Source organism: Macaca fascicularis, chromosome 4 (assembly GCF_037993035.2).
Source record: "Macaca fascicularis isolate 582-1 chromosome 4, T2T-MFA8v1.1".
NCBI classification, from domain to species: domain Eukaryota; kingdom Metazoa; phylum Chordata; class Mammalia; order Primates; family Cercopithecidae; genus Macaca; species Macaca fascicularis.
The window spans coordinates 33,325,282-33,341,140 of record NC_088378.1 but is presented as its reverse complement, the minus strand read 5'-3'; the positions used below and the strand labels follow the sequence as shown (position 1 = coordinate 33,341,140).

The 15,859-nt window shown below is 34.9% G+C and overlaps 1 protein-coding gene across 9 annotated transcripts in view; it reads right to left on the bottom strand.

Annotated features, from left to right (window-relative positions):
• The window catches only part of LAMA2 (laminin subunit alpha 2), a 611,630-nt gene that overhangs the window by 156,239 nt on the left and 439,532 nt on the right, over nucleotides 1–15,859 (bottom strand). For 7 of the 9 annotated variants that reach the window (XM_065543374.2, XM_065543380.2, XM_065543378.2 and 4 more), the window contains 2 exons: nucleotides 10,618–10,704; nucleotides 6,641–6,834 (listed from right to left, as the gene is read on the bottom strand). In XM_065543374.2, coding sequence (XP_065399446.1) covers nucleotides 6,641–6,834; nucleotides 10,618–10,704 — 281 coding nt within the window. The remainder of the gene's footprint in view (nucleotides 1–6,640; nucleotides 6,835–10,617; nucleotides 10,705–15,859) is intronic. The other 2 variants (XM_065543379.2, XM_074037030.1) reach the window with 1 other exon arrangement.

Here is a 15,859-nt window from a genome sequence, read left to right as displayed (position 1 = left end):
AATGAATAAAGACATGTTTTTAACAAAAGATAAAATTATGTGTTAATGTGTGTTTAAATTAACTCTTCCAGATGAATGCCATTGATGGTTCCCTGGATCTGAATTTTATGTTTCTCACTTCCCCTTATCATCTTCAAAAAGAAACTTTTACATTAGCATATATTTATGGCTTATTAAAATGTACTTAGTTATTCTATTTTAAAATAAATATCTTCTAAAATAAATATTTAATTCCAGAGTCATTAAGAAGGCCTTTAAACCTGTCATTTCTTTGAATAGAGAGGAAAGCAGTAGACTTCAGTTGAGACTGATGAATTTGCTGACGTACCAAGTAATGATATTTATGTTTTTTATATATGTTTTATGATATATGTGTTTTATATGTACATGTTTTATATATATGGTTTTGTATATTAAATAATGATATGATATGTGTTTTATAGATATTAAATCAAATTATATATATAATACATAGGAAAACAAGTTCAGTGTGGTTCAAAGATGGTATAACTGTTCAAAACACTAATGGAAACTTTGAAAGTCCTATAAATAATAATGGGATAATAGTTTTTATCTACACAACAGTCACTACCTGACAGGCAATGTATTATATTTTGCCATCATTATCTCACTTAATATTTACAGCAATTCTGTGAGGTAAATACTATTCGTATCCTCATTTTACAGATGAGAAAAATAGTGACAACCAGGGTGCTTATGAATCTATAAATAATGCATGCGAAGGGCTTAAAGACAGGAGGAATGTAAGGTGGCCATAAAAGGGGTTTTCAGTGACTTGAAGAGCCTAGAATTAGAGATAATAACTGGAAACGGAAAGTCAGCCTAAAATAAAGAAAATATTTCATCAGAAACTGATGAGTTGCACAAAACATCAGGTCTTTGGGGAAAAAAATGGTTACCTCATAACTGATGATAACAATGCCTAGAATTTATTGAGCACCTATTATGCTTAGATACTTAACATACATGTATGTAGTATTTTATATCCATTTTACAGATGATGAAAATGAGGTTTAGGAAATTAAATAATGTCACACAAATTGCAAGCTAGGATTCAAACCTTCTGTAGCCACTTCATAACGCCATGCTTCCTTGCATTAGGATACTGTCTGTTTTGTGGACGTCACAGAAAAAGAGAAGGCTAGACTAGTTTACTTATTTCTTCCAACTTTAAGATTAGGTGATTTTAGTTTGTCTTTTAAGGTCAGTAAAACCTCCTGGGCCTTGCCAGGGTGGAAATTGCAATCAAAATAGAGTTTAGTTTACTCTTAAAATAAAACTTGCTGAAAACAAAGGCAACAGTCATCAGCTGTCTCTATATGACAATTCAAATGCGCAACTCCTTAATCAGCTAACAGAGCAGCTTCCTCAATGATATACAAACCACTGAGACGGATCTCTAACAACTAGGAAAATCATCTAGAATCACAGTGATAGTTGCCATTCCACACACTGTTAGCCTGGACCAATGCTAAGGTTGACAACAAGAAACTCAAATATCTTTTACTAACACAACAAATGAGTAGAAGGTGCAGACAAGGTGAAGAGAAAATGTTTTATAGATTGCCTAACACCTGGATGTGAACAACATGTCACAGCTTAGACTTATAGAAAACTATATCATACATACTGTCCTTCCAAATAAGAGCTTACTTGAGCAGTGAGGAGGAACAGAGAGAGGATGACATTTAGGAGGTACAACAAGCAAAGTGTTAGATCAATAATCAGCATCTGGAGATCAACTGATGTTTATCATCATCTTTTAGAATAGAAAGTCCTGTTTTCACTACAGTGATAACCACATTTTATTTTGTTTCTGCTCCCATGTATAGGGAGCCATAACTGCCATTATTAATCATTTTTTATTATAAATGTAAAATAGTGTTCTAGTGATAATATATAATGGTCTCTGCATTATTGTGATCAGATCTTTGGTGGCAACTGGCTATTAAAAACAACAGTGTTGATTACATTTTTGTAGGTCAAGGTAGAATAAAACTTCAGACTTCAGGTTTCACCAAGTGGTTGGAAGTTGCCTATTTTACAGAGTTAAGGTAAATTATCACATTTAGCTAGGTTAATCTCAGGCTGCAAGTGGAAAACATACTTTGTGATCACTTTTACACATTGGCAAGCAAAGTGTATGTTTTATTTTAAATAAATGTATGTTAGAATTTAAGTAAATTGTTACTGTAAATAATAAAAGCTGATATATCCCAAATACCTCACTATGCAGTGATTAAAAATAGGCAACATCAATTTGATATTTATAAAATGTTATTTCAGGCAATTTTTATGAAGTAATATCTTGCCAACAGATACTAATTTTAATTTCTGTTCTCTAGGAGAGTAATATATTTTACTATGCCACTCATAATCTATTTTAAACATCACATGAGTTATTCTGTGTTAATTATATGAGTTTACAGAAAATAGGATATGAACAAATCCAAGTTTTGTGTTTCAAAATACTAAACTTTACTGCTAAGCAAATAATGGCTTCTTCGTTCATTTTTAAGTTCCTTGAAGGCAGGTTAGTTGTTCTCATTTTATAAAATGACATGTGAACTATGAACGAGAGTTGAAAGAGGAGGATGGATTTGTATTAACTTATTAAGAAGAAGTCTTAATTTGGGAAATTAATAAAATATCTGTTCAGAACTCACCAACATACATAACATTGTAAAGCTGTCCCAAATAATTCCTTTTAGAATAAAAAGAGGCTGTGAAGTTAATCTGGGCATCCAGCTAGTGTAGAAGACACTCTCTACTTGACCATCTCTGATGAAAACGAATCTACCATAAATGCCATAATGTTTTAAATCTTAGAGGAGTCTCAAAGGTTAGAAGAAAATAAATGTCAGTATCGAGTTATATATACTTAAAATTTCTCATTTTGTAATTTTACCTCATTTTATATTTATTTTTAATCGAGGTAGAATGGTCTCTAAAACGGAAGCAGGCTGAATTCATTACTGTTGAATATATTGGCTAAACCACGTTTGCTTTCTCTGTTTATCAGTAGCCAGCACAGAGGTTACGAAAATAAGATTTGTAAGACTGACCCATGCTCAAATCACAGATCTACTGAAAAGTCACTGAGAAAATGACTTAACCTACCTAAATTCAAGTGTTCTTATCACACAGTGGGGATGATAAGGAACAGGAATGTTACAAGAATGAAAAGAACCACATGTGAAATGCTTAATATAGTGCCTGGAAAATGGCAAGTTCTCAGTCAAGGTGAGCCTTTAAATAAAGTTACTATTATGATGAACCCTGTGTGGTAAAAGGGACTGTAGAGAATGTCTGGAATTTGAAGGTGAATACATTGCTGAGTTAGGCCCAGGAACTGACTCTGCTTGGTGGGGCTGAATTTAGGTCACTAACTTTGAAAGACTGTGATGTCTAAATAGTTCCTAATGTGGACACAGATTATTCGTATAAATTCTTCATGATAGTAGTTAAAATCCACATATAAAAGGCCTGTGTGCTGCAAAAAAAATTCCATTTTGGATCCAGCAAAATCCAGGCCTGGTCACTGGCAGCTGTCCCTGGAAGCTGTAAGTATTTTAGGGACCAAGGTGTCCAAGAGAAGTCCTTTCACAGTTCCTGCATTGGCTTTGTTTTGCCTGATCTCTTCAGCAGAATTTTATATCCTTTGTGAAATAAGAGCCTAATCTATATTTATAGTGAGTGTATAGATTCCTTTCACTAATAAGCAAATTACCTGAGATCATGCAATGATCAGGCTTAGGTCATTTATCATGCATTTCTCTCTTTCTTTTTTTGAAATACACAAATCTATGGTGTGGATCAGTCTAAATTATATTTCCCAGAGAAGTAACTAAAGGGAGCAAAATTAACTCTTGTACAATACATGCTACTAAACTGTTTACTTATTCTAAGTAATAGGAGAAAGTTTATTTTCTGTAGTCAGTACCATATTAACAACAAGCACTGCAGACATTTCTCTTACTACATCTAAATTCTCTTGCTTGAGCCAAGCTACCTCCTTTACTCTCACCCCCAGGCCTTAGACAAGTCCACCACGACCACAGGTGCTAAAACAGGCCCTGCAGATCAAACACACAAGATGAACCCATTTTTTGATCTCTCACACTAATTTAGCTTAAGGATACAGAAATATATTAAAAGGAGAATTGAGAATAAGTCAGAATTACATCCTCACTTGTGTCTTCTTTTATCTCATTTCAAAACTAGGAGTAGAAGTAGAAACTGAATCCTGGGAAAGGCCAAGATCATAGAATCATGGCACATTTTTCCATAACTGGAGAAATTTTAGAAGAAAAGAAAACATGAAAAGTCTAAAGATACTCTGTGTAACAATTCTTCGAGTTAGCTTCATGAAAGGTGAAGAGAAAACATTCCTAGAAGTAAGTGGAAATCACTAATGCTTAAGAGCAGTATATGGAAAATCTATACAGCATAATTATAAGATAATTAATTGTGCTTTAGCAAAAGGGTCTAGATATCAAAAACAATCCTATAATTTAATATTTTTTTCTGGAAGAAAAATTGCTATTATTTAACCCTCCAAAAGAATATAAACACTTCCAGTCTAGCAACTGAATTAAATATCATGTGTAACCCCTGCAAATACATTTCCTCATGGGGCAAGAACAAAGCAAATAGGCATTATAAAACTGGTTTAGGCCGGGCACGGTGGCTCACGCCTGTAATCCCAGCACTTTGGGAGGCCGAGGCGAGCGGATCACGAGGTCAGGAGATCGAGACCATCCTGGCTAACACGGCGAAACCCCATCTCTACTAAAAAATACAAAAAAATTAGCCGGGAGTGGTGGCAGGCGCCTGTAGTCCCAGCTACTCGGGAGGCTGAGGCAGGAGAATGGCGGGAACCCGGGAGGTGGAGCTTGCAGTGAGCCAAGATCTCACCACCGCACTCCAGCCTGGGCGACAAAGCGAGACTCCGTCTCAAAAAATAAAATAAAATAAAATAAAACTGGTTTAGCTTTGTAGCTGGAGGTTTGGCCCTTTTGTTAATATCACATGGGACAAGTGGAAATTAGAAACCTGCATATGCGACAGGGAGAAGATGAGTTAAGATTTCTAATGATAAATGTATTCAAAATGTTCAAAAAGTATTGATCATCAACAATAACAATGAAAACTTAAAGCCATTGTTGTTGATGGGCAGAATGCCAGTTCTCTTTAAAAGAAATGTTCCCCCAAAATCCCATTATATTATCTTCCCCAGATTTTAATGTGCTATTGTTTAATTTTTGTGCTTAACATTAATGTGATCTTTTTATTTTAAGTTTGCTTCTGGATAATTAATAAAAGTGATGATTAATAATTCAAGGACTGTTTCATGTTTACATTAAGAATATCTATATATTATCTAGTTAATTATGTGCAAGTTAATGATTTATTTAACTTGAAAGCAATATTATAAAATACTTTGGTAGTCTACTTCTTTAATTATCATTAAAATATATCATTATACTTGGGAAGAATGAGTGTGGATATACTAACAACTAAATATGACAATATAAATGTATTTGACAGTACATTTAATCTCTCCCCTCTCACCTACCTTCACATTTATTTTCAGTGTAATACATTTTCATTAAAGATGGTTAAAATACGAAGAAAAAATGATTTTAATATCTATTTTCCCAAACAACACCCAGTCTTAACTTTTTGGTGTATTTTTTAATATAGCCTTAGCTTCTGAGGTTAACTCTTATAAAACTAGAACATAAACAAAAATTCTTCTATTTAAGATACTATTACAATTTAGACACAAACAACATGCTAAAACAAGAAATGTTGACATGCACAAACATCATTAAAATAGGTAAATGTTGAAAGAAAAGGTGTTAAAATAAATTCCTTAAGAAAAGAATACTATAGAACAGCATTCCTTCCTTAAATTTATAAATAACCTATTTTGGATTTGAATGTATGCAAGATCTAAGAATTATATTTAGCTACTGATTTCAATGTACTTTCAATATGGCACTACCAAATCCAGAATCAGTAAGAAAAAAGACAGACAGCAAGAGAGCAAACTACTCTCCACTTATTGTACATGAGTAAAAATACTTGACTTCATTGTTACTGCTTACGAGTTTTGTAGTTCAAGAGAAAATTATGAAGCAGTATCCCCAAGGATTTTCATAAAAGCTGGGAAAAGAAACGTCAGTTGTCATTCAAGGCTTAAAGTATCTGTCCAGTCGATTACAAATTCAGGAGGATTCTAAAATTTTTAATATACTCAGATCTTTAATCTGTCACAAAGGCAATGCCAACTTGAGGCGAAACTGGAAACCCTGAGATGGACAAATCAAATAAAATGCCTCCAGGAGCTTCACTGTAGGTCTTTCAATGAACTGAGTAAAGCACACTGAGGATTTTCTCAGCTGTTCTTAGCTCAGCAGGATGGACACGAAGTCAGCAGGTGAACAGCAGAAGGTGGATAGATAGTGTCAGAAAGAATGAAGAGTAGAACTAGCTATTGCAAAAAAAAAAAAAAAAAAAAAAGGGAGGTAGAGGGAGTCAGTCTTTCTCATTGGAAATGAGACAGAAATGGAATCGAGGCCTCCAAAACTAACCGCGAAGTTAGTATACGTACAAACACACTCCCAGCCCTCGCGTGCATGCCAGTGCTTGCAGCCGTCACACTTCCTTCCCGTGGCTCCGGGTCGGCACGTGCAGATTCCTGTGACAGGGTCACAGGGCACAGGCAGTGAGCCATAGGGATCACACTCACATTCTTGGCAGGAGCCTCCAGGGCTGCTTGGACTGCCAGTATAGCCAGGGGCACACCTGAATTGAAACAGTGACAAAGCAAAAGAGGTTAATAGCAAGTCACATCTCCACATTGTTGTGTGGGTGGTCTTTTGTTTTGATGAAACAAAACTGATAGCAAGAGTCCATAAGTCAGTTAACTTTTCCTGTAAAGGGCCAGATAGTAAATAGTAGACTTTGCAGGACATAGGGAAAATCAAGATTATGCCGTGAAAAATAAATAAAATTCTAAAGCATTCTGCTGTTGTTGTTGACGGAATTGAAAACGTAATAATAATAATAACAATAATAAGTCAAATTACTTTATAATATCAGGCTACTAATGAGAAGAATTGGATTCTTCCTGAGGTTTGAAATTATCCTTCATTTGGGTTATAATTTAGTGCCTGCTATCATCAAATTGATTGTAAATGCTGACCTGTAACAACAGTTCTTAACTGAGTGCCATACAGAATCAGAAATAGGCCAAATTTGGCCTGTGGACCATAGTTTGTCTGTCACTGCTCTAGATCATAAACTTTTTTGTTAAGTCCTCTTCTACAATTAGAGATGAATACAATTCTATATTGACTTCTGGGCTTTCCTATACTCATGAATTTCAGAGCTCAAAATAACCAAATAATACAATGCATTAATTTTACTAATGAGGCAAAAGAGGCAAGTTAAGTGGCAATAGGCTACTCAGATTTTCTGTTTAATTTTATTCATCTTTTCTTTTTACCACATCTTCCTCAAGATGGATTTTTCATGTGTATCTGTGGAATTGGGTTAATGATATGCAAACAAAATATATAACACTGATTTGGAAAATTAGAAAGAGAATCCAACTGGATGAACCCTAAATGCAGTCCATTAATTGACTCTTCCACCTACCTATGCATCCATTCACCTAAGTGTATTCCACTCGGGGTTATGACACTGGAAGTTTGGTAACTTTGCACAATGCTAACAGGGCCATACATTACGGTTCACCCAGGACAATTTCATACTACCTGTTGTTTTGGCTTAATTGCTAAAAACACTTCCTGTTTTTAATATAGTGTCTCAGATTGGACAACAAGTTATATATATGGTCAGTGTAAATATAACCAACAGTTAGAATTTTTGTTGAACAGGCAAGTATGTGAGGAAGTTGAGAGACAGTAGGGGACTGGAGCCAGCAACTATAAATACTGGCAAGATAATCATAGACCATCTTTAGCTGCCTGAGACTGTGAAATCTGCATGGCTGACTGTGAAAGTTAATTCATCCTGTGCTGGTTAGAAAAGGCAAAACACGAAGAAAACAATTTGGGACATTAGGCTTTTATACATTTATGCTTTTGATTATTTTCTTTTCAATAAAAGATTACAAATACTGAATATAGCATTTAAGTAAGTCCACTTGAATGACTTCTTAACATTTACAGGTAAAATAATTGTATTCCAAGCAGATTAAGATTGATTAAATGTTCAAAGAGTTTATTACAAGAGTATTGAAAATAAAGTATGGGGAGAGGTTTCTATATTACAGGGATACTCAAGAAATTTAAGCAGTTTTAGACCTAACCTGATCAGTCTGGGCAGGTCAAAAGATGATTTAAATGATTTAAGAAGCTCTCAGCACTGGAACAAATTTATTTGGAAGGTTACAATAAAAATTTAACCAAGAACTTTGGTTTAATATAGCTGAATAAAGCAATTTTTCAGAGACATATAACCTGATCATTTATATGTTAGAGATGATGAATGCAAAGCTATAACAACATTTGAGGACAGGAAAAACAATTTAAGTCACTCACATTTGACACTGGATGGCCCTGCTCATCTATATGCTATACAAACCGACAGCTTTTATCGATCAAATACTCCTGGATATTAAAAATAAATTTTCTGGAATCATTCTGCTTTAACACTATAATTGTTATTTTAGTGTACCCTTCTAGCCTTTTCTATACACATGCTTTTGTAGAAAATGTAACTACAGTGTATAAATGTAGCTATACTATAAATTTTTTTTTTCCTGAATTACTGTATATAATCCTTTTGGTGCCCAGCAATGCTTTTAGTCACTATCCTACTGGTGACTATCCTACTGCAAGAAATAAGTATTAGTCTAACCATAAATACCAAAGCTCCCTGGTGGATATTAACAAGTATGTACTTGTATCACCTATATCTATATCTAAATGATGTACATATCTTCAGAACAAATGGAAATATTTTTAGATTTGGTGTTGCTGTGAGTTATTTAATTGCTGCTAATTTCTGTTGGCATGGAAATTGTGAATCCACTGTTTTATATATATGCAAATATTGGATATTGTGTTTAGAGTTACCACATATGGATTTATTTAGAAATATATTTTACAAATGTATAAAAATTGCATTGGGATTTATAAAAGTTAAGCCTAATTATTTAGTTACTTATTGCCATGATTAATAAAGCTGTTGCTTGCTATATAAAACAAGACTCTCAAGTGGGCGCTGATAATTAGTATTAGTTTATATTTGCAAAGAAACTTATTTAAGTGTTCTTCGGAGAATCTAGCAAAGGAATGGGTGAAGCAGGACATGGAAAAGAAAAACTCTAAGGGTGTGATTTCAGGTGATGTCCCAGTCTTAGCCTGATTCCATGGAATGCTCTGGAGCATAAAATAAGACCTCAAAACTTGTTCCACTTAGGGGCCAAAGAGCTGGACTTTTGTACTCTCATGCTGGTTAGCCATGGGCCACTGCAGGAAGGTGGGGTAAGCACTCAGGCCTTTCTTCCTCTTCTGTTGGAGAGAAGGCTTCAGTGTAGGTGCCTAGGCAGGGCACCAACAGTGTCCTTTACACACTTATTGTCACAATATTAGTGTAAAGTAGGTGGCCTATCGATGATTCCTGAGATTATAGATGAAGCAAATGGAATATAGCTAAACTGTTGGAACTGAGCAAAGTCTACGAATCTTTATAAAACTTTTATACTGCTAGCAATTATGCTAGAATTATCATGTGTGTATAATGTTAGTAGTTAACATTAGTAACTCTCTGTTATATCAGAGATAATACCTAAAATGTACTAAAAATGGTGGTGACAAATTTGAATATCCAGGATACTGATCTTATAGAAAATATGTATCTGGAAGATATTAATTACAACCTTTCTAGACAGTGAGTTTGTTTAGACAGTAAACTGTATTCCTTAATTTACCATTTGGATTACATTCAGAATTCAATTTAACACTGTATACATGCATTATGAGATTTCATAAGCAATATGGTAAGAGAAAACATTTAAATCATATTGTTTGCCTATTGAAAAGAAAAATTGAATAACAAATACTTTATTATCTGGGTACTAATTAAAAATTCTTGATATTATTTATATTTTGAGTTATGTATACACTTGCTGGTGTAGTGCCACAGTGTTCAGAACAATGATGTGAATGCAGTGACTTCCAGACAATATTTTCCAGTGCATTAAAATAAGAAAAGTGTAGCCAGTTTTTCATTAGTAGTAACTACTGCTAAGCTTTTGAAAATTGATTTGTCCTTACAAAATTATATATTTACATATAAAATTATATATATATATACTAAAGCATAAATTAGATAATTGTGAAATAGTTTGGAATCTTTGAGATAGTCTAAACATGGTGGAAATAAACAACTTTCTTTGTATAAATTCTAAGATATACAAGTAGTTTTGAAAGCATTATAATTTAAACTACTATGCAAATATTGAAGTTCTTCAAATAATGAATGTTTTCCTATTGTGACCTTTTACCATATAATCCCTACATATCATTACTCTGTACGTTTCATGGCTGTTGGTACCTTTCACAGTACTGGCCTTCGTATCCCCGTGGACAAGCAGTGCAGCGGTAGTCATCAAGGCCTTCTGTGACACAAGAGGGGCTGAAACTGAATCAGAAAGAAAAGGATTGCAAAAAAAGTTTAAGCCATTTATTTTATAAAATAGTATTCCTATCCATTATCAAGGGTTTTGGGACCTACTTTTAAGTGGTGATAAATGCCATCCTTATAATTAGCTGAAGTTCTTATTTAATGGTAGGACATCACAGTGAAAAACCATTAATAATAGTAAACAACTACATATTGTTTGGTTTAAATGATGAATTAAAAATGCATCACACAAGGTATGTTAATATTCTGGAATTTAACAATGATGTGACAGCCATGAATATACTAAACGTCCAGCAAAATTGTCCTATTGTTCACTAATCAAAAGAAAAATCTGACTAGAATTTATGCACATTGTCTGATAGTAGAATAGCTATTACTTATTATCTTTTAGGTTAAAAAAAGGGCATAAAATCTATATAATTTTTTTTTCTTGAAAACTCTGCCCAAATGGCCACCAATGCTTCAAGACATGAAGTGTGAATAAATGTTTCACTTGGAATAAAAGAATATCTTTTCTAATTTACATCCAGATTTCAAACTACATTTCACTTTGAACACAAAGTAATGTGATTTAGTAGTGAGGAAAAAAGGGAAAGCTTTTTCTATGAAAATGACTATTTTATGGTATTTTCTAATAATTAGGTCTTATACAACTTCCCCAATGTTTTTACTACAATGCTGGTAGACCACAGCCAGTCTGTCTTGCTTCAGGATTTCCGATGATCTTATTCCATAAAAAAAAAAAAAAAAAAAGACTCCACAAGACTTGAAAACTAAACTATATTAGCATGCAGTTTTGGGTTGTTACAAACTTCTCTCAGCTGCATTCCCATTAGATAAAACTGAGTGATGCATTGGAAACTTGGAAAATAAAACATGTATCTGTGGCAGAACAATAATGCTGCACACACCATTTTCCTTTTCGCTGCTTCACTAAATCAGTTGATGCTGAACACGCGATAAGGTGTACAGGCCAGTCCCACAGCTCCTTTTGGTCAGGTGCCATTAGGACCTAATGTTAACTGTCTTCTAATGCATTACATCAATAGTACGTGAATGAGTAATAGGCTCTAACTTTTGCAAAATATGTGAACAAATTGATCTACTACTCACAAACTCATTATCCAACAAATTTATTTTTGCCTTCACAAAAAACAAACTTATAACTGACACACTCTGCCAAGTTTTTAGCACATTCATTTAAAGCCTGATACTGAGTGCATCTGTGCATGCGCACTCACACACACGTGCGCATGCGCACACACACTCTTATACAGATTTTAGACATTTCCAGTGAAACTCTAAAGAGTCAATAAGATTAAATTCCATTTTTTATAGTAAAATAATGAAATGTCAATAAATAAGTAATTAATAAAGTGTTTACTATGTAGGAATGTAGTAATTCTTGAATAGTTGATTTTTTTTTCAAATTATGATATTATGGTAGATTGCACTGTTTCCTTATATCTCATAAAAGGTCTTCTGGAGGGAGTAGGGATTCCACCTCACTTGAAGCTTGAGTTTATTCTTTCTGTTCACAACTCCCTAATCTGCTCTCAATTCTCATTTCGTCTGCAGGGCTACTCAGAAATCCTTGGACTTTTCTCATGGTGAGCATCTTTTACATTTCCCTATGGCTGCTAATTCCAAACTCCCCTCAACAGAATTTTAAACATTTACAGAGTCTGCTCTCTCTGTCATCTCCTATGGACACTGCAGAGATAAATGGGCTTCTGGAAACCATTTCCTTCTGGTTTTTATCCCAGTTCATTGGTTGTTCCTTTTCAGTTTCCTTTGTTGGATCTGTGGCATGCCCTTGATCTCTTAACTTGCTTCATAATTCAGTTTTCTGATTTCTGCTCCCTTCTCCTCTCTCCTCTAAATGATCTCACTTAGTCCTAAGGGCTCTAAACATTGTGCCTACCTTCACAGATTTAAAGTAAGTTTCTCCCCCTCCAAAAATACACCAGATCTTTCCCTAATTTTCCCCATCCCAGTCAATGGCCACTCCATGCTTCCATTTGCTCTGCCAAAAACCATGGTGTCAACCGTGTCTCCTCTGTCACACTCCACTTATCTCCTATCTGCAAATGCTGCTGGTGCTTCCATCAATAACACCACTGGATTATCCTGTACCAAGACACCTCTTGCCACTGGAAGATTTTTAGCCTTCAGGACATTTAGATATTCATTAGAGCTTTGCTGACTTCATCTCCTAGCACCCTCTTCTCATTCACTCTGTTCCAACCACCCTAGCATCCTGTTGTCTGCCAAGCATGGGCCTGTCTCTGGGCCAGTGCAGTGACGTTTTTCTCTGAGGGGACTGTTCTTCCTGCAGGCATTCACATGACTCACACCATTCACATTTCTGCACAAGTCTCATCTGTTTGTGAAGATCATTGACCACCTTATCTAAAATTATACCTTAGTCACTCTAAGTTCATTGAGGCTCCTTTGTTTCTCCTGGTAGTACTTGTCATTACCTGACATTAGATTATATATCTACTTCTTTATCTTACTCTCTCATAAAAAACATAAGCTCCAGAAGGCTAGGAAACACGGGCTGTTTTGTTCACTTGTATATTCCCAGTATGAAGAGCCATGCCTAGCATTGGGTTGGGCCCTCATTAACTTTTTCTTGAATAAAGAAATAAATAAAATATTATGTTTACCTTCAAGGAATTTACAATTCCATGTGAGAGACAGATATGTACACATATAGGACAGGAAACATATCTTTTATCTATTCATAGTGTTGGGATGAAGTACATGCTTAGTAAATGTTCATCTTCTGAAAGAATGATTGAAATAATTCTGTATAGTAAAATGTGTTAGTTGTATATAAAATGTACAAAATACACGCTGTGCTATGGATAGGTTTTGTGGCAGAGGTAATGTTTGAAAAATGTCTTTAAAAATAAATTAGACTTTACAGGGATTGTCTCACGGAATAGCAAGAGCAGATCGCTAACGACGTCTAGATAAGTGCAAGAAACACCAAACTTGGCATTATATAGAATGGTGTTGAGGGCATGGAGCCTGGAAAGGCAGTCAGATTACAAAGGGTTTCTAATGCTCAAAGAGTCTGATCTTTCCTTGGGAAGGCACTGGAAACTTCTAAGGGTGTGTGAGCACTGCCACTCTGTTATAAGAGTTAAATTTCTACCATATTTGTTTTGGTAAGAGATAATGAGGACTTGAACTAATGCCGTGGAAATGAGTCAGTAATCACTCATCATCCCTCCATATTTCTCACTGACTGCACAGATTGAAGTCATAAATTGAGATATCTCGGCCTCCTCCATCTATTCCTCAGAATCTGTTTTTATGTCTTGAGGAGAAGTGCCTGTTTTCTTTGCCCTGGCTGGTTTCTTTGCTTCACATTTTAATTCTTCTCTTCTCACCATTTATAGGTCTTCACTTTGTTAATTAGCCTAATATGTCCCAAGCTTTAGATGGTGATATTAGTGACTCATGAACTCCATTTAGTAGGTTTTGGCTAAAATTTTTTTCTAAAAATGTAAAATAACAAAATTAAATAAACAGCATGGTATATAATACATCTATTTAGATATCTACACACACAAGTTTTTGTGGGTTTCTGGCTTATGATATAAAAAAGTGCTTCTTACAGTGGTTGCAATCAATAAAGTTTGAAAGTTACTGACCTTGCCATTTTAATTTGATATTTTGATTCAGTGTCTTTTGCATAAAAATTTACTCAAATTATACAAATCACATAAAACAACAATGAAACAAAAATGAAAACAGACTCTGTTATTGATCCTGCTAACCAATCAGGGTAGTATTCTACCATTTTATTCTTGAAATTTCTTAAAACTGTAAATTAAAATTCTGCTTTCATTATTGATGGTCAAAATTCATCAATGATTCTTATAGTGTAACCACAGGACCAACCAAAACTGGGCCTACCCTATTGATAACAAAATGTCAGGTTATCTTTTAGGTATAACAGAGCCAAAAACTGCAAGTCGTGTAGCCTAGGCATGTTCAATAGAAAAACTGTGACCTCTAACACCACCAGGAACCAACTATTCCTCCCCTTGAACCAACAAAACAGGGACAAAATCAAAACCTGAACATTGGCACTACTTCGGAAATGAGGGGTTCATTGGCCCAGAAGATCTAGGGCTAAAATCTGCCTCAATATACCTTACTGTAAGTGATCAAATTTGAAGCCCTCCAATCAGACTTTGCCAAGCCAGCATTTCTAAATCCTTTGCCTTGCCTTCCGATCCCTTGAAACTTTCCTCATATCCCAAATTAGGGAGACAGATTTGAACCTGACTCTTGTCTCCTTGCTGACCAATTTTGCAATAAACCTTTTCTTTTCCCCAAAGCCAATGCCAACGTTATTGGCTTCAATGTGCTTCAGGCAGCAAGCCCCTTTATTTGCTCAATTACAATAGTCAGTTGCCACCATATTCACTGGGTCTCCCTTGTGAAAGCAGCAACTAATGCTGTTCATTGCTCTTCTCTCCCTTGGTGTCAATGGCAGTGCCGCCCGGGTTCCCTCTCTTCTGACTGCTCCTGCCTTGGCTCGCCTTTTTCTTCTTTCCCAACATGAAGTCCTGCCTTTCCTTCTTTCTATATACTAGCTTTGGATAACATTAGCCTGGGAAATCTTATCCAACTTTAATTCACTTATTAACATATCTTTTCCTTCATCTGCTCCTACAATTTTCAGATTTCCATTTCCTGCAGCTATTTGCATATTTCCATTCAGACAGATATGTTCTATCAATCTGAACCCATTTGAAACATAAATTATCTTTCTTCTCTAACAGCTCTCTCCTGGTTTCTCTATTTCAGTTAACGGCACCACCCTTTTCAGGGGCAACCTGCCTAAAAACCTCAGTCTTCAACTCCTGCCCGGACCCTCACCCCTCACATCTAATTAGTTTTCAAATCTGTAGAGCTGTATTAAACAATTTTCTCACATTCATTCCTTTGTCTCCATTCTTGTTACTATTACCTACTTCTGGTTCTAATTATCTTTTGCCCACGCGAGTATACTAGCCTTTTAATTGGTCTCTATGCTTTTCTCATTTGCCTGTTTCAATTCATTATACTCAAATCTATTATAATAGTTTTCCTAAAATGTGGCTATAATCATATTAACCTTTTTTTC